Genomic DNA, 25365 nt, shown 5'->3' on the forward strand with positions numbered 1-25365 from the left:
CTGGGTTCTAATCTCGGCTCTTCCTGTTCAGTAAGCCAGAACCAATTCAGTAGGAGACCTTGGACAAGACTCCCTAACACTGCTACTGCCTATAGAGTGCATCCATGTGGCTGCATCTCTTGTGCTTTGAGTCCACCAGGAGAGAAGCGTGTTATGCATGTTATTTGTCTTGTCTTCTTGCATCGTGAGAGGGGAGGGATTATTACAATGCTCTCTGACCCATTGCTGTCCTCCGCAAGGCACCATTTCCTATAATGTATCTTTATGTTTATTAGAGAAGAGCCATCAGAGAAAACATTTGATTAGTCACCATGAGCTCTATTGTCATTATAAGGCTAGCCAATTAGAGGATTGTGTGAGGGATGTCCGATGGATGAAATTCGGGTGATGAACCTCAGGGCTTAGGAAGAGAAAAAGGAACAAAGAACACCAGGAGTGCCAAATAGCATAGTAATTTCATGCAATGGCATAACATAGGAAACATATACTGGTTACCAAAATGGGTTGCTAATGGGCAACCACAGTATCAGACATGTGGAAAATTCAGTCTCCATGTGGATAGGATGACTTCTTCAGGATATTTTGGTCGCACTTGCACTATAGAAAGACAACAAAAATCGCTGGATAAGTATCACAGGGGGCACTCCTGGGGGAAGAACTGTACACAGAATTGGAGGCGGTGCCCCAACAGAGATGTGCTAGTGGTCAAGATATCTTTGCCTATAGGAGGTCAAAAGTAGCATCAATCAAACAGGGACCCAGCACCATCTTCTATGGTAATTCAAACTGTATTTATTGTCATGAAGATAGCTCCTTCTGAGGTGGCTAGTCAAACTTGAAAAATAGTGATCGTGCGTGCGAATGCGCTCACATCCCCGCTTGAGTGACGGAGGAGCTCCACTCCGTCAACAGTCTGCCAGTGCTTGATTGTTGCTAGCAGACTCTAAACCCAGACTCTTTTTTTTACCTGTACTGAGGACAGCCCTGTCACTTGGCTGTCCCGTAGATCGGCAGATGCCTATGAGAGAGGATCACCCTGATTGATTCAAAGTCAATGGGAAGCCACAAAAAAACTAACAAACAGATACTTACCTAAGCAGAGGGAAGGCTCTGGGTTCTATAAAGCCTTCCCACTCCTCTCACGGTCCCTGCGTTCGAGCGCTGGCTTCCCAGGCAGCAGTATTCAACTGATTGGTCGAATACTGCTTGTTGCCGCTGCAGGAGGCTTCAGAATGGCTCCGTACTGTGCTTGCGCCAGAGTGCCCACACATGCACACTGTGGAGCCACACATCTTGGACTGCAGTTCTGAAAACTTCTGACGCCTCCCGCAGGGGGGGTTCAAATGGAGCAGACAGGGCTGGAACACGGGGACCATAAGAAGAACAGGAAGCTTTGTAGGACCCAGAGCCTTTGTTAATCTGTCATCTTGTGTCAATCTCCTAACTCTGTTTCTGTGATTTTAAAGTTAACCCTAGACAAAGCTTGGGTTCAAAATCAGACCTTACCCTGAAGAGAAGGAAGCCTCAGGTCCTATTGAGGCTTCCCTCAGTGGTCTGAATCCCCCCGTTGCTGAGTGCGGCCCCCCTTCACATGGGGGCTGCACAGATCGTCTTCCTGTATCATGGCCGCGCAGTAGCCACGTGAGCCCGCCCACGCATATGCAGTAGCATGGAGCCCGTGGCTCCCTTACGATTAGCAACAATGCCTTGTCACTAATCTTTTTGGGTGGTGGGGGGGGGGGACGCACTCAGCAATGAGGGACATCAGACCAGTGAGGGAAGCCTCTCTGGCTTCTGTGATTTTAAAGTTATCTAAGCCGAAGCTCGGGTTTAAAATTAGACCTTTCCCTGAAGAGAAGGAAGCCTCAGGATTCTATCGTGGTTTTCCCCCCATTGCTGAGCACAGCCCCCATCCAGTGCGGGACATCAGACCAGCGAGGAAAGACTCAATAGGATCCTTAGGCTTTCCTCTCTTTAGGTAAGTATCTAATTTTGTACCCGAGCTTCAGCTCAGAAACTCTTTAAGCTGCAGAATTTAGGGCATCTAGGATGCAGATAGTCAGTGCTAGCCCTTGCTGCATATACTGAAGGGGGTATGACCATAACAAGCAGCTGTAAAGTGCAGTTCATAATTTATTATTTTTTCAAACAACCTCTGAAAGTAATGTGGATTTTCCTGTTCAGTTACATCCCATGAGAGGGTAAACAGCATTACAAGTGTAGGAAAGAATATTTTAGAAGTTACTACTGATACTCCCTTTCAATATGCAGGAGGGGGAAAAAGTATCAGGATGATACATGGAACGTGCCCTTCATCTAATAGCTAAGCATTGGAGTGATTTGATTTACTAGAGGAGATGCACGATGGACATAAACTTTATTGCTAAATGAAAAACAAAGCCAGCTGTGTTGTCAGTACATCCTCTTTTATTAAATTCACTGCAGACCAGAGAAAAAAAAAGATGATTCATTTCAAGCCATTAGCCATCACTAAATTATTTTCACTTACCAATAAAACACTGCCATCTTCTGCAGAACTTTAAAAAGTCCATAGTAATGTCACTAAATGTCCCTCAGGCAAGCTCAACATTTAATACTTACCATAGTCATAGTCTTTTGTCCCTATATAGTCTAAGGACAATTTTATGAATTGTATGCTTTTTGGCTTTGGGAGGAAAGCAGAGTAGCCAGAGGAACCCACACAAACATATGGAGAACATAGAAGCTCCATGCAAACAGTGTCCTGGCTGAGGTATGAACCTGGGACAAATTGTGCAGAGATCCTGCAGGCTAGGAAGAGTGTGGAATGTGGGCGCACCAAAGTCCTTCAGGGTAGTCCACCACCCCTGCCCAGAACTATATGAAAAGATGATGGCCTGAGCTCAACCAACAAGTGCCCTTGCTATCCAAACACAATGTATTTAATATGGTAGACTGTGCTGAGAACAAAGAAGACTCCTGGCTTTGATTTTAACCTATTTGCCATATATACTACTGGAGTAACGGATAGCCATGCAATATGGTTACATTTTCTTGGAAGTATGGCTGGTGTAGCATTTGTTGATTGTGGAACCACACTCAGTGGCCAAGACCCACTTCAAGGTGTGGGATGAGCTCTTCCTTCCACTTGGGTACCGCCAGCATCTACACAGCCAATATAGATTGTAGTCCACACAGTCTCTGACAGTCATCAAAACTTTATTAGTACAAAGGTTAAAACATGTTGCTGTAAGGCAACAACAGTCTGCTGTTTCAAGCTCCTTCCCTTTTTCGAGCCACCCAAAATAAATAAATTTTTAAAAAAAGTCATTTTTATTCAAAAATAAATAAAATAAATATTTATAAAAAATAAAAATAAACAACTGTGGAGTGATGAGACACCCCCAACAGAGAGGTTGGTGGGGGGAAAAGGGGGGGATCACTTGTGTACTGTGTTGTGCGGCCCTGCAGCTTGGCCTTAAAGCTGCAGTGGCCAATTAATAAAAAAACAGCCTGGTCTTTAGGGGGGTTTAGCACTGTGGTCCTGAAGTGGTTAAATCAGGATTGTCACCATAAAAATCAAATTTCAACAGCAACTGGTCTGAGTGTATTAAGTGATTAAGATGATAATCCTGCATTCAAAACTTTCAAAACTGTTTCTGCTGTTATGGTTTGGAGCTATCACATACTTTAGGAGGAATGGCCCTTTAGTAGTCAGTGCCAAACAGTTGCATGCTGGAGGTTCTTTTTATCTATAATATATTCCTCCTTCCCTTTATTTCCCTGCCTAGCTGAAACCTGATCCCCTGCTCACTTGTGTTTACAAGCAAGGCTGAGGTGACTCAGCGATTGGAGGAGAAAAGAAAAAAAAGTTAAGGGAAGAATGACATCAATATTTAGCCTTAGCTTTGGGCAAAAGACATGGCCCCCACCAGGAACAGAATTCTCTTCATTAACTATATAAAATTCACTGAAATCAAAACGTGGACCGTACAATACTTGTGTTATGTAAGTAGATCAAGTATCTATCTATTATTATTATTTTTTTTTTTATTTATATAGCACCAGCATCTTCCGTAGCGCTGTACATAATACAAACAAATAATGGGGAACAAATATACATAAGAAATACAAGACACTGTACAGTCATGACATTGAATAGAATAAATACAGATACATACATAGTTGATAAGTAGTTGGTAAATGTACGTATGTTAAAATAACAGCAGTATGAGAAACACTAGGAGGAGGTCCCTGCCCTTGCGGGCTTACAATCTAGAGGGTAGTGGGGAGGAAACAAAAGGGAAGGTAACACAAGGATTAGTGGGTGAGCCAGTGTGCCTTCAGTGCTGCCTATAGCAAATTATAGGCTTGTCTGAACAAGTGTGTTTTCAGAGTATGTTTGAAGGTTTCCAGACTCGTGGCATGACGAACCGGCTGAAGGAGGGAGTTCTAAAGGAGAGGGACAGCCCGTGAGAAGTCTTGGATGCGAGAGTGAGAGGAGGTGACTAGGCTGGAGGACAAAAGGGTCTCCTGTGAGGAATGGAGGGTCCGGGCGGGGAGGTATCTGGAGATTAAAGAGGAAATGTATGGAGGCGATAGCTTGTGTAGAGCTTTGTATGCAAGTGTGAGAAGTTTAAACTGGATCCTTTGGGCAACTGGTAGCCAATGGAGGGATTGGCAGAGAGGGGCTGCCTCAGAGGATCTAGAAGAGAGGTGGATGAGACGGGCCACAGAGTTTAGTAGGGATTGGAGAGGTGCCAGTCTACTTTTTGGTACACCACAGAGTAGGGTGTTGCTGTAGTCAAGACGGGAGATGATAAGGGCATGCACAAGCATTTTAGTTGCTTCTTGTGAAAGGAAGGGACGGATTCTGGAAATGTTTTTGAGATGGAAGTAGCAGGAGGTAGTTAAAGTGTTAAAGAGGAGCTGTTAGGTATAAGGTCTCAGAGAAAATAAACACATATATCAGTAGCTAAAGATTGGCTGTACTTACATTACATATGCATTTCACTGTCCACGTTTGGATTTCACAGAATTTGTATATAGTATATGCAGAGATAGATGCTCCTGACAGCTCATGGCAGGCTCCATGTTTTTCTGTCAAATGTGTCGTCATGTCCTGCCTGCTTCCTGATCACAGAAAAGCTCGTACTGAATAACACAGTGTGCAGTGAATATTAATGAGCCATGTGGCTAGGAACAATAGCTGACTCCTGCAGTGTACTCTGCCTGGAGATTTATCAGTGCTACGCGCTGGACTGATTACAAGCTGCTGTAACGTCTCATTAGCAGCCGAGGGGAGGGCCCCAGAATGCTTTGCAGTATGGTATGCGGCTTGCGTCCTCTTGGGTCTAATTAGCTTTGCTGATAAGCACACATCAAAGGTAAGAGAGATTTTTATCTTCACTAATGCCTTTCTGGCTTCCTTCTAAACTGTTTAACACAGGAGAATAGAGGTTTAAATTAGCTTCTGCAGCCTGACAGTTAAGGCCCATACACACGTCGGATTTTTCTGAACGACCCGTCGTTTGAACGTTCCGTCGTTCAGTCGTTCGCACGTCAAATCCGACGTGTGTACAGACTATCGTTCGGGTGATAAGACTGGTTTCCAGCGATCCGCCCGGCGGATCACTGGAAACCAGTCTTATCACGCGAACGATAGTCCGTACACACGTCTGATTCCGCGTGCGAACGACTGAACGAAGGGACGTTCAAACGACCCGTCGTTCAGAAAAATCCGACGTGTGTATGGGCCTTTCCTCTTTAATATGTGGTTTAAAGGAGAGCTCAGAGTCCAGAGTTACCCCTAGGCAACGAGCTTTGGGGGTTGATGCTATTGGGGTGTTATCTACATTGATTGTGACAATGGGAGGTGGAACAGAGAGCGAAGGTGGAAATATCACAATCTCCGTTTTGCTCATATTGAGTTTAAGGAAGCGGGATGACATAAATGTAGATACAGCAGATAGACATTCGGGGATTTTTTATAGTAGTGTGGAGAGGTCTGGGGCAGAACAATAAATTTGGGTGTCATCAGCATAGAGGTGATATTGAAACCCAAAAGAGCTTATTATCTGTCCCAAGCCATGGGTGTAAATGGAAAAGAGGAGGGGTCCAAGGACTGACCCTTGTGGTACTCCCACAGACAGTGGGCGTGGAGAGGAATTGGTATTGGCATAGGAGACCATGAAAGAACGTCCAGACAGGTAAGAGTTGAGCCAGGTGTGTGCTAGGCCCTTGATTCCCAGTGTTGAGAGGGTCTGGAGAAGTAGGGTATGATCAACAGTGGCAGAGGACAGATCTAGGAGTATTAGTACCGAAAATCTGCCTTTGGCTTTAGCAGCTAGGAGGTCATTGGCAACCTTAGTGAGAACGGTTTCCGTAGAGTGTTGAGGGCGGAAGCCAGACTGGAAGGGGTCCAACAGGGAATTAGCAGAGAGAAAGTTAGACAACTCTGAGTAAATGTGGCGTTCCAGAAGTTTGGAGGCAAAGGAATGGAGAGAGACTGGGCAGTAATTAGAAAGGGCAGTAGAGTCTAAAGAGGGTTTTTTGATTAGTGGTGTTACAATAGCTTGTTTAAATGAAGAAGGAAAAATTCCAGTAGAGATGGAAAGGTTAAACAGTGTTGTTAAAGCAGGAATGAGGGGGGAGGAGAGCTGGGGGATAAGATGAGAGGGAATAGGATCTGAGGCGCATGTAGTAAGATTAGCTTTAGAGATTAGTGAAGAAAGACGCTGTTCAGTTAAGGGAAGATTGTTAGCGGGGAGGAGGTTTGAGTGGGTGAGTGGTTATGTGGAGAGGAATAGTTGATAGTAGGGGAGCTGCCGGGCAGAGAGGAAAAAGGAAGAGGTGATTGGACCGGTAAAGAGGGTTGCTTTTGAAAGCTGTTCTGTAGTGTTTCAATTTTGCTCACAAAATATGCTGCAAAGTCTTCTGCAGACAAGCTTGTGGTTGTAGGGGGAGGCGGGGGGTGGAGAAGAGAGCTGAAGGTGTTGAAAAGTTGTTTAGGGTTATGGGATTCTGAAGAAATGAGTGTAGAGAAGTATGACTGCTTTGCAAGTGAGAGAGCGTCCCTGAGCTGCAGCAGCGTGTTTTTATAGTGGGCGAAGTCATCTGCATTGGAGCTTTTCCTCCACTGCCGTTCTGCTGCCCTCCCTGTCTTTTGGCGTAGTATGGCTGATCCTCCTGCTTTAACTTTATATATATATCCCCCAAAAATATATATTATCCTAGCCAATATATATATATATATATATATATATATATATATATATATATATATATATACAGTATATATATGTTTGTATATTTTCGCTAGGATAATTGCCCTTCATCCAAAATGGCAATTGGTGATGGTAAGAACATGAATTCATTCAATAAGCTTTGTTAATATGTTGGTGCTATAAAACTGCTGGTAACGAATTAATAGTAATTATATGCTGTATAATTTTACAAGCAGTACTTAAAGCAAACCTTAAGTTTTCTAACTAAATTATTCTTTGAACAGACATCCTTCAATGAATATGTTAAACTATTATTACTCACAGTATAACCCCTTTTCCATTGAGCATTAATGTTAGCAGAAGTCATTTTAAGTTTCTAGGAAAGGGAGAGATCACAACAAGCCAAGAAAAGGATATTCTTTAAGAGCAAAGAAAGTTTTTACTAGTTGCAAAATATGGGTATCGGTAAATGACTTGTCTCAGACAAATGGTCATATATATATTGTCAATGTTTAGCTCCATTATAATTACTTTAGCTTAATACAAACATATATTGGTACTTACTTATTACCCCATGTGCCGACTTTGACTGCCTGCTGTTTAAATTATATTTACTTTCCTTTGAATATCTACATATCATTGGATTGGAATGCAGAAAGCATTGGCTTTCATTTGCACTATGCTTTGTGTTGATGTGATGTACAGTTCCTGAGTTGGGGGGTGATGAATTAAGCTTGTCCACTGCACCAGGCTGCAGAGAGCTCTCTGAAGATCTGCAGGAGGAAGAAAGCTCAGGAGCATCCAGTTGCTTGTTTGTTTACAATGCAGTAGTTCCAGCCCTTCATAGTACTCTTTGTCACTCTGGAAGTACTGGAAGAAGGGGGAGGTTTGGGCGGACAAGCCTAATTGGGCTAGTAGAATGGTAAACAAGAGCCAGAGAAACACTGTGGGAAGGGCACCAGCTGCTACTTCTGAGAGCTCTCCCTCCTCCAACCAACACTGGATGCTGCTATCTGAATTCAGTTGCAATGGACAATCCTATTTCAACACCCCCTAACTCTGGAAAGGTGCATTGTACTGACACGTGGCATAGTGCAAATGAAAGCCAAGATTATTGGTTTTCAAAAGGGGAGTAAACATCTTGTAAAGAGGGGGCAGTCAAATTTGGTAGAAGGCATAATATGTAAGAACCCATTTACTTTATGATAAGTTCCATGTACAGTAAATATGGGTACTCTTAAGTTCTGCACAAAATACTGTAAGTATTGCTAGAAAAACAACCTCTTTGCGCCCCCTGAATTCTCCAAAGATTGTTTTTTTTGGTTTGTTTTTTTACATTTTCGAGACTATGGTGAACTATGCAATGGAATGCATACCTTCCAAGCAAGCTCTTTTTCCAGTACATACATACTGCACTTACAAGGCTCTGAATCCCAGTGTTCATACTGGAGAACTGGCTGGGATTCTCAGCTTGGATCCCAATGGGCAGCTCTAACTGACCTCTGAAACCTGACCATTGGTGCTACTGCTATGTGAGGGAATCCCCAATGTGTACTCATATACTGTATGTATTGGGTATGACCAGCACTAAGTTTGACCACAGATATAATTCACATTGACAAATCAGCTGTGCCAGAGCAGAATAGTAACAGTAACAATGGTAGTAACAGTACTCACAGTTAGAGATGGCCTGAACGGTTTGCCGGTGAACGGTTCCCGGCGAACTTTGGTGGTTCGCATTCGTTGAGAACCGCAAACTTTTCCGGAAGTTCGATTTGCCCCCATAGTGCATCATTAGGGTCAACTTTGACCCTCTACATCACAGTCAGCAGGCACATTGTAGACAGTCAGGCTACACTCCCTCCTGGAGCCCCCCCCCCCTTATAAAAGGCAGGCAGCATCAGGCATTGGACTCACTCGTGTGTCTGCAGTAATTAGAGAAGGGAGAGCTGCTGTGCAGAGACCTATAGGGAAAGATTAGTTAGGCTCTTGTAGGCTTCTTAGCTTGATCCATGCTGATTCTTATCGCTAGAAAAGAAAAAAGCACCCCTCAACAGCTCTTTTGAGAGCTAATCTTGTTCTTGTGATCTTTTTTTGTGTGTGTGTGTGTGTCCCACAGACACTTGTGTTGCATAGACAGCCTTGGTAATTCCTACTGTGTGTTCCACTGCCAGGCCCAGCACATTCAGTGACTACCTGTGTGTGTAATATCCTTCACTGCATATATCTACCTGTTGTTCACTTCAGTGCACCCACCTACCTACGTGAGCGCATGCAGTGTCACTGTGCCTGTCCGGTACCTGTCTGTGTGTGACAGGTGCACATTATAATACCCATCACTGCATATACCTACCTGTTGTGTTCAGTGCACCCACCTAACTACGTGAGTGCACGCAGTGTGATATACCACTCCGTGCATACCTGTTAACTGCACCTGTGTGACTGCACATTGTATTAGTCAAGTCAGTGCATACCTTTCACTTCATCCCCCCAATATGGAGAAAACAAAAGGCAGAGGCAGGCCACCTGGCAGGTCTGTTCGAGGTCACGCTATCATGATTTTGTGCAACCCTCGACCAAAGTACAGTGTTTAGAAGAAGGAACGTGCCATCAACCCCCAATATTGTCAGGATGTAGTTGACTATTTAACATAGAGATGTCGCGAACGGTTCGTCTGCGAATGGTTCCAGGCGAACTTTGGTGGTTCGCGTTCGCCTGGACCATGCGAACTTTTGCGGAAGTTCGATTCGCCCCATAATGCACTATGAGGGTCAACTTTGACCCTCTGCATCACAGTCAGCAGGCACATTGTAGCCATTCAGACTACACTAAGCCCTGGAGCCCCACCCCCCCTTATATAAGGCAGGTTCGCTGGCCATGACACTCACTCGTGTGCCTGCTGCAAACAGACAGACTAGGGAGAGCTGCTGCAGATTTTGTCTCCTAGGGAAAGATTAGTTAGGCTCTTGGCATGCTCCTGGCTGATTGTTATTGCTAAAATAGCACCCCTCAACAGCTCTTTTGAGAGCTCTAATGTTTTCCTGATGTGTTTTTTTTGTGTGTGTTGCTCACTGACACTGACATTATACAGCCCTATCTGTTGCAGCTGAACCTTGGTAATTGTTATTACTGTGCCAGCCAGGCCCTGCCTAACTATATATAGTGGAACACCTACCTATGCCTACCTAACTACTGGGGCACCTACTTACCTATACGGGGACACCTACCTACCTACCTATACTAGGGGACCTACCTATGCCTACCTACCTATACTGGGACTCCTACCTATTCCTAACTAACTACTGGGACACCTACCTATGCTTACCTACCTATACTGGGTCTCCTACCTATGCCTAGCTAACTACTGAGGCACCTACCTACCTATACTGGGACTCCTACTTATGCTTACCTACCTATACTGGGTCTCCTACCTATGCCTAGCTAACCACTGAGACACCTACCTATGCCTACCTACCTATACTGGGTCTCCTACCTATGCCTAGCTAACCACTGAGGCACCTACCTATGCCTAACTACCTATACTGGAACTCCTACCTATGCCTAGCTAGCTACCTATACTGGGTCTCCTACCTATGCCTAGCTAACTACTGGGACACCTACCTATGCCTACCTACCTATACTGGGTCTCCTACCTATGCTTAGCTAACCACGGAGGCACCTACCTATGCCTACCTACCTATACTGGAACTCCTACCTATGCCTACCTACCTACCTATACTGGGACTCCTACCTATGCCTACCTACCTACCTATACTGGGTCTCCTACCTATGCCTAGCTAACTACTGAGACACCTACCTATGCCTACCTACCTATACTGGGTCTCCTACCTATGCCTAGCTAACTACTGAGGCACCTACCTATGCCTACCTACCTATACTGGGACTCCTACCTATGCCTACCTACCTATACTGGGTCTCCTACCTATGCCTAGCTAACCACTGAGGCACCTACCTATGCCTACCTACCTATACTGGAACTCCTACCTATGCCTACCTACATACAAGAAGATAATAAGGTCGTTGCTTCATTGTGGACAGACCAAATTTGATCAGCTTGACAGTCACTGTTGTTCTATCATTGAGCTACCACAGCCCAGCGACCATATGGGCTGGAAAACTGCCACGGCCTGCACTCTGGCCATGTTGCGCACCAGTCCAGCATAGCCGTCACTATGCAAACAGCTGTTTGCGGTGCGTTACACAGTGAGTTTGGTGTGTCATTGTGAAGCCGTACTCTAATTACACTCCCTGATTGATGTATACACACGCAAGATGTTTTAAAGCACTTTAGGCCTGCAATTTAGCATTCAATGTGATTTCTGCCCTTAAAACGCTGCTTTGCGTCAAATCCAGATTTTTCCCCGGGACTTTGGGCATGTATCCCACTCCGCCATGCCCCCCTCTAGGTGTTAGAACCCTTGAAACATCTTTTCCATCACTTTTGTGGCCAGCATAATTTTTTCTATTTTGCAAAGTTCGCCTCCCCATTAAAGTCTATTGCGGTTTGCAAACTTTTACGCGAACCGAACCTTCCGCGGAAGTTCGCAAACGGTGTTTGCGAACTGAAAATCGGAGGTTCGCGACATCTCTATTTAACACAGAACACCTCATCTTTCTCAGCTTCCGCACGGATCTTCCTCCTCCTGCTCGGATTCTGGCACCCCACTTAACACTCAGTCGGCCGCCACCACCAAAGTGCCATCACCCCAGGGCTCAGCAGTGTGGAATTTTTTGTGTGTGTCTGCCTCAGATGACAGCAATGCCATCTGTACTCTCTGCCACCGAAAATTGAGCCGTGGAAAGACGAAGACCCACGTAGGGACAACTACCTTACGAAGGCACATGATTACAAAGCACAAACTGCAATGGGATGACCACCTGAGGAAAAGCACCACACACCGCAGTGGAAGATACCAGGCCGCAATTTTTTCTCAAAAAAGGCGATACCTAAACTGTACCGTGATGTTGAAAGGCAAGTGGTGACATCTCTGGCTGCCTGGCACACAGCGTTGGGTCAAGAGTCCATCTGACCATGGATGCCTGGTCTGCAAAGCACGCTCAGGCCTGCCCGAAGACTAAGTCAGTCCCCACACACAGCATCTCTGGCTGCACGCCATGTGACTGCCTGCCCCAAGACTAAGTCGCTCCCCACACAGCATCTCTGCCCGCAGGCCGGTTGACTGCCTTCTCCGCCCTCACCAACAGGGTCCAAGACTCCAGGTGGATTCCTGAATTTTTAAGGCCGCTGCTAGCAGCAGCCGCTATAATAATTTTTCTGGTGCATGTACATGCCTGCCTAATTTTTCTTGCTGCACTGCAGCTGCAACAACAAAACAAAAGGCATCTACATGTGTCAATTCCCCTTCGTGATCGCTACCTTGCCGCGGTGAAGGGGCTTGCGTATCACAATGAAGTAATGACCGACGGCTATATGAGTGTGTTGGGGGAGGGCACACCCATGATAATAAGGTCGTTGTTTCATTGTGGACAGACCAAATTTGATCAGCTGTACTGTCAATGTTCTGTCATTCAGCTGCCTCAGCCCGGCGTCCATATGGGCTGGAAAGCCACCATCACCTGCACTCTCATTATGGTGCGCACCAGTCCAGCATGGCCGTCACTACACAAACAGCTGTTTGCAGTCACTGCATGCCTTTCACTGCATCTTTTAATGCACATTGTATTATACCTGGCAGTCAGTGCATACCTTTCACTTGAATGGATGGCAGACTTGCCCTCCATAACAGATTCTCATTAAAAGATTTAAAACTGATTCATCTCATATACAGCAGGGCCTCGAAAGTCCTCCTGCATTGTTATTTTTGGTCACTACCTCGGGACGTGCATGCCATGCCTGCTGCCTTCCTTGGATGTGTGGTAGCCGTTCCTGATCCTTTGCCCACAGCGTGCCTGCTGCCTTCCTTGGATGTGTGGTGGAGGTAGTCGTTTCTTAGGCTCCCACTCCGGACCGGAATCGAACCAGGATTCCCCGGCCATTACCTGCGGTCACCATGCTACTGAGAAAGTACCATCGAAAGTTTCACACAGTTGAATGAATGGCAGACTTGCCCTCCATAACACATTCTCAGCAAATGCTTTCGATTTGGTTCGTCTTGCGCTAAGTCAAGGGTCCATCTGAACACAGATGCCTGGTCTGCAAACCACGGTCAGGGCAGGTACATTACTTATACAGCAAATGGGTCCTTACTTGGATGTGTGTTGGTGGTAGCCGGTTCTCAGGCTTCCACTCCGGACCAGAATCGAAGCCTGATTCCCCGGCCATTACCCGTGGTCACTCACAATGGCAGACTTGCCCTCCATAACAGATTCTCGTTACAGGTACTGAACAGCCAGCAGAAAATGTAATAAAAAAAAATAGATGTAAGCTTTAACAATGGTAGAGAAAGAACCATCAAAAGTTGATAAGGCAATCAGACATTACCTGATATCACTGATATCTCGCCATGGTGCGCACCGGTCCAGCACGGCCGTCACTACACAAACAGCTGTTTGCGGTGTGTTACACAGTGAGTTTGATCTGTCAGTGTGAAGCAGTACTCTAATTACACTCCCTGATTGATGTATACACATGCAAGATGTTTTAAAGCACTTTAGGCCTGCAATTTAGCATTCAATGTGATTTCTGCCCTTAAAACGCTGCTTTGCGTCAAATACAGATTTTCCCCCGGGACTTTTGGTGTCTATCCCACTCATCCAAGCAAAAACTCAGATGTTAGACCCCTTGAAACATCTTTTCCATCACTTTTCTGGCCAGCATAAGTGTTTCTAGTTTTCAAAGTTGGCCTCCCATTGAAGTCTATTGCGGTTCGCGGAAGTTTGCGCAAACTGAACTTTTGCGGAAGTTCGCTAATCCAGTTCGCGAACCGAAAATCGGAGGTTTGGGCCATCTCTACTCACAGTAGAGTAGTATAAACAATAATAGAATGATCAGCAGGCACAGGTTAAACCTGCTGCACTTTTAGCCAGTGCCTGCTGATTGTTCTATTGAGGTTATACAAATGCCCAATGTGTCACAGCTAAATAAATACTGTTGGATTAAAAAGGTAGCAGGTCTTTGTTGTATGGTATAATTTTGCTTTAGTAGTAGAAAGATATCTCATGTAGGTCTTGTTGTCCTACCATTCATTCCGTTATGTTAACCACTTTTACAAAAATTAAAAATATTATTTGTCATGCTGACAATATACCAACATTAAAACAACACTTTAAATTTAAATTGATTTAAGAATAACATAGTTTATTAAGGTATTGATGGATTAAATGTATAGTAAAAAATATAGTAGTGATGGGTGGAATGTATAATAAAAAATGCACATTTAAGATAATATGAAATCTAATTCTAACACAAATGTGATCTGTTTAATCATGATCATTTGCCATTATTACAGTGTACTAAAAGCTTTGTTCAACAAGCTGCAAAGAATGTCATATATTATTTAAACACAGATGCTGCAGTAATTGGCATAGAAAATTAAGAAATTCTTAAATATTGCAGACAATTTTTGGCAGGATATAATAATAAAAGTGAATTTTGGCTTCTTAGAAAAGAATTCCACAGATTAGTTTTAAAAGCATTAATTATTTATTATAGCATGTTAAAATTATGTTAAGAATAATATTAAGCAAAATAGGAGTCTTAGCTCTCAGAGCAGTAAAAGGAACCAAAGATCAGATTGGCAATAGAAACAAATTATCCGAGATACCTTTAATGGTTTATTCTGGAGTGCCTCTTTAAACCTGAACTGAAAATTAAAAGTCAAAATAAACATACACACATCATACTTACCTCCCATGTATTCTACTCATCAATCTCTTTCCCCACTCCCGCATCCAGTTTGTCCATTGTGATCAAAGGAATTCTCCGTCCTCCATTTTAAAAATGGCTATTACCCCATAACAGCTTCATGGCCAGCACACTGTTAAACTGTAATATCGCCTACTTGAGCCATAGGGAAACATGGACATTACCTTGCACATTCAGTTGTAACTGACAGCAGTTGATATATAACTGACAGCAACTGGTATATTTCAGTTCTGACAAAATCTTTTCAGACTTGGAAGGGATCACTGTAAGAAGAAAATGGTAAGCTTCTGAGAGGAACTGATGGTGAGGTAAGTATGTAATATTCATTTGCAGACACATTATGTGCTTATTTTAAATAACTTTTACTCAGTTCAGGTTCCCTTTAAATTCACTTTGATACTATAATCAGGGATGCACATCATAAACTCAGAATCACGGGTAACCCGTGATTACGGGTCGATTTGGGCAATCACAGGCTCGAAATCGGAATCCGTGATCAGCCACGATCAAGGATTGCGGTTTTGAATGCATCCATAATACTATGTACCGCTATACCCATTTATCCTGGGAGGGGAGCGGGCATCTGGAGGTCCCCTTCCTAAAGGGGACTCCCAGATGCCACCATGAACCCCCCAGGGAGTCATTGCTCCCACCTCTTTCTGGGGCACCAGAGGTGGGGAAGAGCCCCTTGCCCATGGATTGGACAAGGGCTTCAGGGTGGGGGTGGGGGGGGGCTTGGCCACCCTTCCACCCCAGAGACTCCTTATACAATGAACCATTCAGGCTGGTATAGTCAGGGTGCGATGCACCACGCGGCTGAGGCTCCGCATCCTGGCTATCCCAACCTGCATAAGTCGGCGGCCAGGGAAACATTTCCCACACACTGCACTATAATTTTAAAATAAATTTTCCCAAAAACTATAAGTTCCTTTTTGAATTTTTTTTTACTCTTGTTCCCATTGTTCTTCTTAACATACCCTGCAAATGTGGTGTTTCTAACACGTACGGGGGCTTTGCTATTAACCATTAAAATAATCACGGGTAATCACAGATTCTGACTCGTTTACTCGTTATGGGTGTAATGCGAAATTCTAACTCGAAACCGCATTTGAATTCCGAATTCCTGATCTATCCAAAATCACTATCATGGCCAATCAGGAAGTGGGCACAGCCATAAACAATGAGTACAACACGTAGAGAGATGACCAGCACATCAGCAAAGAAAAATGACCAGGATGCAAGTACCGTCCTATGGCTCCACATACAACGTGCCTCTGCCGAAACAGAACTTCCAGACAACTTGAAGAAAAGAGGGATGGCGGGCACCGATGTTAGTATACCATAAAAGCTTTCATTGGCATCAGATGGTAAACCAGAGCAGGCCCCCGATGGAGAGCGCTCCTCCCTACCTAAAGCCATAAACAAAACCACTCGAATCTAGATTTGGGGGTATCTGAGCAACACTACAATGCATACGTTTCCTGAAACAAATCAGATTTCACTCAAATTTGTATTCATATCCCTTTTGTTTTCCATGTGTTTGTAAGTAAAATACTCATAAGTACAAGAGGCACATTGGGTACTAATAAATGGGTCTTTTAGTGTATTCACTTCTCATCTAAACCTGCAAATATAATGGAAACACCATACAGAATATAGCTGAAGAGGTGCATGCAGAAACATTTGTATGTCTGCAATATGGGTAGTTTTTGATTTTTGCAGTACTTACATTAGAGTAACAGACCATGCTAACGACTCATAGTATTCCCTGCCAGCTACAACTTGAGGGATATAGATATGAACCTAGAGGGTCATTTGTGACACAAGACTGACAAAAGCTGTTGTACTTTTTGGACTGCAACCAAGTTACAAGAAGCAACACTTATAGTTCCTGATTTCTTTTTTAGGCTAGGGAGCAGACTACCATATGATGGAGCAAATGAACAGGATCAGACACAGGTTTCCTTAAAACAAGACATGGATATTTTGCAGAATACACTACCAGATACTGAAAAATTCTTCCTGGACTTTACACAAGGAGTTGGCAGGTAACGGAACAGATTAAAAAAAATAATGTTTGTTTTATGTTAACAGAGAATTATGTAATTTCTCTAAGCTTTATAATATACTGCTAGTAAAAGTTCAGGCAGGTTTAAAGAGACACTGAAGCGAGACTAAATCTCGCTTCAGGTCTTATATATAGCAGGGGCACGTGTGCCCCTGCTAAAACGCCGCTATCCCGCGGCTTAACGGGGGTCCCTTCACCCCCAACCCACCCCCCGCAAAAGTTGGTCGGAAAATGGTCGCTGGTAATCTTCTTCCTGGAGGCAGGGCTAACGGCTGCAGCCCTGCCTCCCAGCGCGTCTATCAGACGCGCATCGCCGCCTCTCCCCCGCCCCTCTCAGTGAAGGAAGACTGAGAGGGGCGGGGGAGAGGCGGAGATACACGTCTGACAGACGCGCATGGGGCAGGGCTGCGGCAGTTAGCCCTGCCCCAACCAGGAAGCGCTCCCCCGCTGCACGGAGGAGGTTTGGGGGGACAGGGACCCCCGTTAAGCCGCGCTATAGCGGCGTTTTAGCAGGGGCACGCATGCCCCTGCTAGCTATGAGGTCTGAAGCGAGATCTATTCTCGCTTCAGACTCTCTTTAAGGAAAACAAGTGCAAATAAATAGCAGTTTCTAAAAACAAGGTTTTTATTCTTGAATGGAACAAGGATTTATTTCTATCAATTATGCATTAAGCTCAGGCCCAGATTTACATCACTGGAGCCTATAGGCAGAGATATCCTGGCATCCTAGACTTCACCCTCCATGAACATACAAACTTACTTCCCTTGCACGTCATTTGTCGCTACAGGTGCCCCTTAGCATTAGGTAGCCAGTGGAACCTCTGTACTAAGTAGCTAGTGGTGCCCCCGATTGAAGGGAGATCTCATCAGTGGAATGCAGAGAGCAGAGTAACCTCTCATTTATGCTCTGCTTGGGACTCTGCATCGGGAAGGAGGGAGTGAAGCATTAGGGGAGGGGAGTGAGCTGCCTTTCCAACATCAGGCGCCTGTAGGCACCTAACAGTTTACTCTGCTTCATTTAATGTTCTCAGTCAGCAAGGGAGCATATGCAACAGCTTGAGACATGACATGCTGCAGCTCAAAACAATAACACGCTGCCTGGCTGTGAGTCTGTGACAAACAAAGTGCTCACTGTCAGCCAGTCGGCCGTTCTCCATTCCTCCTACGTCAGGATAGCATAGCAGTGGCATCTTCCCTTCTGCTGTGCAAGTCAAATGAAACACTGTTGCTCTAGGCTGTGACCTGCAGGCCACACTGCAGGTAACAGCCTATGCTCTAGCATAATCGAGATTAATCAGTCTTGCCTCTGAATCTAATCATATGACCCATCCCCCCCCCCCCTCCCGGATCAATTCATTTGGGTAATTGGAGTGCTCAAAGGGAACATTTGAGAAAGGGGTAATAACAATCACCATTAAAAGTTAAAACTAAACATACTTTTAAATGTAAGCCATTACTGATATTTATTGTGCAACAAAACAACACATTTTGATGCTAATTTAAGCTGAGAGACAAACACGATTCTCTGCATTTAACATGAAAACAAGTCACATGCTGACATTGATGAAAGTGATAAATGTGATGGTTGATATTGGCAGTAAGGGGCAGCTGGACAGCATACTGGTTAAGTCTTGATGCAGGCTTTGAACCTTTGATCAGGGTTCAGATCTTGTCTAAAGCCAGTACATAAACAGTAAAGAGTCTTTGGGCAAGGCTCCATAATGATCCTGGTTGTCTGTGGAGCACGCCCTAAGTGATTGCAGCTCTGAAGCGCTTGGAGTCTGCCAGGAACAAAAAAAAGCACGATATAAAAAATAGGTGTCTTCTCTCTCCTAAATGTTCATTTCTCACTAGTGGTGTATTATAAGCAAATGTTTTTTCTTCCAGCATTCACACTTTATGAATATAAAGTCACGTTTGTTAACAGCATATGCTGCCAGAAATTACATCTGAGCTATTCTCATGTGAGGTGTTATTTCATTATTCACCGGTATTTAGTAGAAATATGTGGCTGTAAGATTTATGGCTTTATACAGTTACACAGTAATTTCTTGAGCTGTAATCATATCCATGCCAGGAGACTTTAAGCATCTTACTAATATACTGTCATTTTAATTTATACCAGAACATCTAGGCATGCAGATGGCCTCTTCACCAGTGGCTACAGCAAACTTTTGGGTCAGCTTTCTGCAAGACGATATTTAGAATCTTTAATTGGAAAAAGAGTCAGGTAAGATGGCATGTGGTTACAAATGATATTGTTATTTTTAGCATTAAGATTTCATAAATTCATAACAAATTTCATTCAAGACTTTTGTTTACATCAAATATTAAACATCTATGGACCTTTGCTATATTTTAATAGTACATAACACAAGTGCCTGCATCAAATGGGTGATTACATTTGCAGGTGGTGTCTAGTTTCAAGCCACTGCTAGGTTCTAGCCTACAGGTATCGAACTCCAGTCGTCAAGGACCATATCCATGCCAGTGTTGGGATGTACTGAGAAATTAAGAAATGTGTTCCACTTGATGGACCACACCTTTCCTGATTCAGTCCCATCAGTTATTTTGCTGTGCCAAAAATGTGTTAGGAGTGGACCTTGGCCCTTGAGACATCCCTGTTCTAGAACTATAGCTCACCTGGGAATAAAGTGGACACGAGTTAGACATGGATTCTGCAGTGTTTTAACAACAGCTTCTTTTACAGAGATAGGAAGGGGTCATCAGGATACTAACATTATACATTTGAGATGCATTGTTTCCAAAACAGGTAAACAGTACAGAATGGGACATTTTTTTTGCATTAACAAAAATTGTTATAGGATTAGCTTTCCAGAATCACTTACATTTGAGATCATCTGAATCAGCATTGTATTGTACTATGTGTGAGGTCAAATATACTGTACACATGCTAGTGTTTTCTGCACATGTACAGCCACCCTGATGTGTCACTAGGAGAACTGTAGTGCTGGATCATCTTGGCCAAGCACATTGCTCATCTTTTTGTCCCTACCACTGGCCACTCTATCATGAACCACATTATCATCCTTCCTCCTCCATAACAACAGAAAGGCCCTGATTCACAAAGCGGTGATAACTCAGTTATCACGCCTAAAAGACTTTAGGCGTGATAAGCCGTGCAAAGCTGAGTTATCACCGATTTGTGCTGCTCTTCGCGCGAAGCTCCCGCGCGCAAAGTTTTGCGCGCGTAGCGCACCGCGCTGCGCGCGCAAAGTCCCGTAGGGCTCAATGGACGCTGCGCGCGAAGCATGGTACAGATCGCGCGAGTTTCTTCTTATTTCTTCTTATCACGCCTAAACTGAGTTTAGGCGTGATAAAGGGCTTTTTACAGGCGTGCAAACACTTTGCACCGCTTTGTGAATCAAGCCCAATGTGTTGCAAGCAGGTCCGGCCCTAGACTTTTTGCCGTCTGAGGCAAGCTTTAAGCAAATCCCCCCCCCCCCCCCTTGGGTGTGAGGGGCCGCCGGAGCTGGAGGGGATAGCAGGCAGGAAGGTCAGTAATTGCAATCAATGAGTGACTTTCCTGAGTTTAGTCATTACCTAAATGTGCATAATTACTATTAGAAACAAAATTACGTTTCATTTTTGTACCTAAAATAACTTTGTTTCTATAGAAAACATTAAATTACTAAATTGAATTCCAAATTACGGTTTTTATGGCAATTGCGAATTCGGGTCGTAGCGGCAAAATTCGCATCCGTAAATAAGGAAACACGAAATTACTAAAATTTCGGCTCAACACTAGTACATAGGGGTCCAGCGGTGTACAGTTCAGGCCATTAAACAGGTGCTGTGGTGGGTGGATGAACAAGCGATGGGGTGGGCCAACAAGCAGCTGGGACCATCAACCATAAAATGTACCTTTTAGAAAAAGGCTTGGCTGGCTAGGCTGTAGGAGAATGGAGAGGTAGAACAGTGTGCAAATGCTGCTGCTGGCCCTAGCGGCTGTCTAGCAGCCAACAGCAATTCTGGTATATGTTAACTTGGAGGGACCACAGATAGAAAAAGAGTGTTTGGAAAGCTATTTGGGACTGTCAAGGTGCTTCAAAGTGCTAGTGGTGAGTATCAACCTGGACAGAGGTGGCATGGGGAGTCCCATTGGAGAAACAAATGGGGGATGAAAACAAAGACATAATTAAGGGCACCCAGTAGTCATTTAAGGAGGGGATGGAAGCAGGAATGAGGGTGAGAAGGAGTGGGGGATAATCTGAAAGAACTTAAGGAGGGGAAGCAAAGGGAGCACTGAAAGAGGGGCATGCAGCACACAACAGGCAGACTTGATTGCAAGAGTGATACAGAAGTTAGGCAGGGGTGGGGGGATTTCATTGGGGAAGAGCCCATGAATGTTTTGTGGGGGGCCATGACCTGTAGTTACACCCCTGCCTGTGAGCACCATTTTTACACACCTTTCTGTACTGATGGAAGATGTATTGTTTTAAATTATTTATCCATTGCTTCCTGGAAGTTGCAGGTTGAGCTGCTGGGATTCTGTTTATGTGCAGGGAATCATGTGGCTGTCATGCAATAACTGGAAGCGGAATTGCGTTTTACCCCCACTGTATGATACCTTGGAGTGGGAATAGTAATTTATGCAACCATGAAATTTGTCACAGTAGGGTGAGCCATTTTTCGACTTCACCCTGCGCCCACTCTTACCACCGCCATTTTTACATGCATGTAATTCTAATGCTACCCTACTGACCATCTACTTTTAGTACTCTTCACAGACACTCCATACAGATTTCTCTGACATTTCTAATGCAGGCTTATTGCAGGACTAAAATGATGATAAAGTAAAAAGTTCAGCATGACAGCCATGTAAATTTGTTTATATTGGTTGTCTAGTTATGTTTCAGAAGCAAGGTTTCTGTGTGCTTGCATTGCTACACTACACATTTATACAAAGTTACATAAAGAGGAAATGCACTGAAAATAACATGATAATAGTGCGTATATTTAGCAATATTGATTTATGAAGTCATTTAGACTTTAGAGTGCTTGGGGCCCATGTAAAACTTGCACTGGGGCCAAAAGCTCCTCAGTTACACCACTGGAAATGACCTATCCATTTTTTTAACATTACCTAAGTGTGACTTACTGCCATTTCATACATATTAATGTGCTTCATAAGCTAATAAAGGTAAAGGACTTTTTTTTTTTTTTTTTAGCAAAAATGTGTTGTTAATTCTTATTAAAATGATTGGATATTTGAATCAACATCAGGGTCACTTTGCTGGTTAGAAAGTCATCCCTGTAGTATTCTGAAAATTAGAATAGGAAATGTAAATTATCACTGTTAATTGTGATTGGCATGTCAGAAATGAATGGCCTGCAATATAGCTAAGCTCCAATGGATCTTTGTCATTGAGATCCAAAAATAGTTGGTCACTAATCTTATTTTAGAACTGCTTGGTTTCTTTCTTCTGATATATTTACTTTGCGCCTTCGACACAATAACACAGAGACTTGTGTAATTTACTTTATATTTCTCTCTCCTTAACCAGCAATAATGTTGTGGAAGACCCATCTCCAGTTAAGCGTCACTCCGATGCTGTCTTCACTGATAACTACAGCCGTTTTCGGAAGCAGATGGCAGTAAAGAAGTACTTAAACTCGGTTCTTACTGGAAAGAGAAGGTATTGATGTAGAAGCAGAAAGATTTTTAATTAAAATAGCACTAGCACCGACAATAGCAAGACAAATGCATCTACTTAGTCATGATTATCATTATCTTGAGGGATTATTTGGATTCTTTTCAGACAAGTGAAATGATTATTGTGGATTGCATCAAGTAAAAAAAAATGAGAATGGAACTAACTGTTAACAAAACTGAATCTTCTTTGGGTTTTAGAAACATTAAAAATTCAGATGCTCATTTCAGATGGTTTTTTTTTTGTGGGAAATTGATAGTTACCCAGGCCATACACTAAATTAATTATTTTGAAGGGCAATTAGCCAAGTCACAGAAATTATCACTTTAGTGTGCAGGCACTCCGTAATAAAATGGAATGAAAAACTTTATTGCCCAGCAAAACGTGACTCCACTTTTGTAGGTTTTTAAATAATTGATTGGGAAACAGACACAAATCAATAATTTTTTACTGTGCATCATAAATTATCAGGCCATTTATGAACAACATCTGGGTGAATAGAAAAAAAATCCATTTTAAATATGTACAATTTTGAGCATCTCAAAATAGATAGTCAACCAAAATACAAAGAATGTTCTTACAATAACTTTTAGTTTTTATTAGTTTTTAGTTATTGAAAGACAACCATGGCTACAATTAACAGGTAATGCCTAATGATGTTGATCCAGGGACTTTATCTGATTGCCATCTGGAGTCGGGAAGGAATTGTTTTCCCTTTTGGGGCTAATTGGACCATGCCTTGTAAGGGTTTTTCGCCTTCCGCTGGATCAACAGGGAAATGTGAGGGAGCAGGCTGGTGTTGTACTTTGTTCTCTGGTTGAACTCGATGGACGTATGTCTTTTTATAACCTAAATAACTTTGTAACTATGTAACTAAAGCTGAAGCTTTGCCTTTGCCAAAGACCAGAGATAAGTACAGTAACTTCTACTGCTTTCTGCAGTGATAAATGATTACACATAGGGAATACATTGGAATGCTTTCAAATTTTCTTTTATGCAACTAAGAATAGTCGCTGAAATTTTAGTTTGGGGAGTATAATCCCAATTTAAGGAATACACGTTTTTTTTAAAAAATTATTGGCTTTATAAAAGAACACAGGATTCAAAGTGGGAGATAGGAGACACTATATGCATCATTGTAGGCAATGTACAGCAGTGTAAGCAGTATACAGCAGTTCGAGCAGGATACGTTAAAAAAGCAATGCCTCCGTGGACCATCAATAACAGCAACCATCGGCCATATTGGGAGGGTGTGTGAAGAGAGATCAGGAGGTTGACAACTGAGAGGAAGAAACTGTTCCTATGCCTTGAGGTGCTGGTGGAGATGGCCCGAAACCTCCAACCTGATGAATTGATAGTATAAAGCAAAATGCATATGCATTGTAAAACAGTGTAACAGTGTCCTTTTAAAACAGCAATGACAGCCATACAATCCTAGGGGAAAAACACATATATAAGTAGATAAATACTTGTTCTACTTATATAACATATGCATTGTGCTTTCCACATTTTGAGTTCAGTGAATTTTATAAAGTAAATTAAGAGAAAACTATTTCAGGCATTTTTCATCTTTACTGCCTCTGACTGAAGCCAATCCTGATGTTGTTTGGTCCTTTTTTTCTCTCTTTTTCTCTAAGAAACTGCACTCTCATATCTAGCTTGCTTTGTAAACACATGTGAGTATAGGTTGTATTTCAGCAGCTTCTGCAGAGGGGTGAGGTGTATTTCCCTTCTCAGCCTAATGTCACACTGAACTGCCCTCAGCCAATCAGCGAGGAGTAGGAATGTGGGAGAGGAAATAACAAGCTTCCTTCTCCTTGGCAATGTACCAGAATAGAGCCAGAATGCCTGAGATAAGATTCATTACAGCAGAAACATTTATGTTTATATTAGAATACTTGCAATGCAGACTGCGTGTAGACTACATAATAAATACAGAGCAGTGACTAAATGGAATTTGATAAATGATACCAACAACTTTGTATATGTTGTGAACATTGTAACATTTTTTTGCATTTCACACCCTGTCATCTCCAGTGGAAAATACGATTTTGCAGAATATAGCAGTCATGGTACAGCTTTTAGGATTTCTACACCTCTACACCTGATGAGTGATTTTGCTTTGAAATTTTGTACTTTTCTACTAGATAGCATTATGTAGGTTAGTGTCAATTTCCCAACATGCTTGGGGTTACATTTGCATCTTTGGATACATTTTCTTTCTCATTTGCAATGCTCTGTTGCGCTGAAAAATGTTGGCAAACAACTGATAGTGAATGGTTTGAATTTCCACCAAACAATAGGCTTAAAGACTCAATTTGCTTGGACAGTTTCCTGTGCTCATACAGAACATATGCTTATTTGATTAAACCTAATTTATTTGCTTCTCCTGTCTCCTAAAATGTGAGCATCTGTAACCAGACAGACAATGACTCCATGGTCTGAATGACTACAAATTGGTGTTACAGGAATATTTATATTTTCTGACATCCACAACTCCAGATACAAATAGGACCTGCAACCTTGGCCTTAATTGAGTGCATACCGTAGTACAGAATATTACAGCACACT

The 25365-nt window shown here is 43.1% G+C and overlaps 1 protein-coding gene across 2 annotated transcripts in view; it reads left to right on the forward strand.

The window, feature by feature from the left end:
* Positions 1–25365, forward strand: part of VIP (vasoactive intestinal peptide) — a 35474-nt gene that overhangs the window by 4092 nt on the left and 6017 nt on the right. For both annotated transcript variants that reach the window (XM_068279553.1, XM_068279552.1), the window contains exons 3-5: positions 16959–17099; positions 19245–19349; positions 22648–22779. In XM_068279553.1, the coding sequence (XP_068135654.1) occupies positions 16959–17099; positions 19245–19349; positions 22648–22779 (378 nt within the window). The remainder of the gene's footprint in view (positions 1–16958; positions 17100–19244; positions 19350–22647; positions 22780–25365) is intronic.

This window comes from Hyperolius riggenbachi, chromosome 4, assembly GCF_040937935.1.
Source record: "Hyperolius riggenbachi isolate aHypRig1 chromosome 4, aHypRig1.pri, whole genome shotgun sequence".
In the NCBI taxonomy this organism is placed as follows: Eukaryota; Metazoa; Chordata; class Amphibia; order Anura; family Hyperoliidae; genus Hyperolius; species Hyperolius riggenbachi.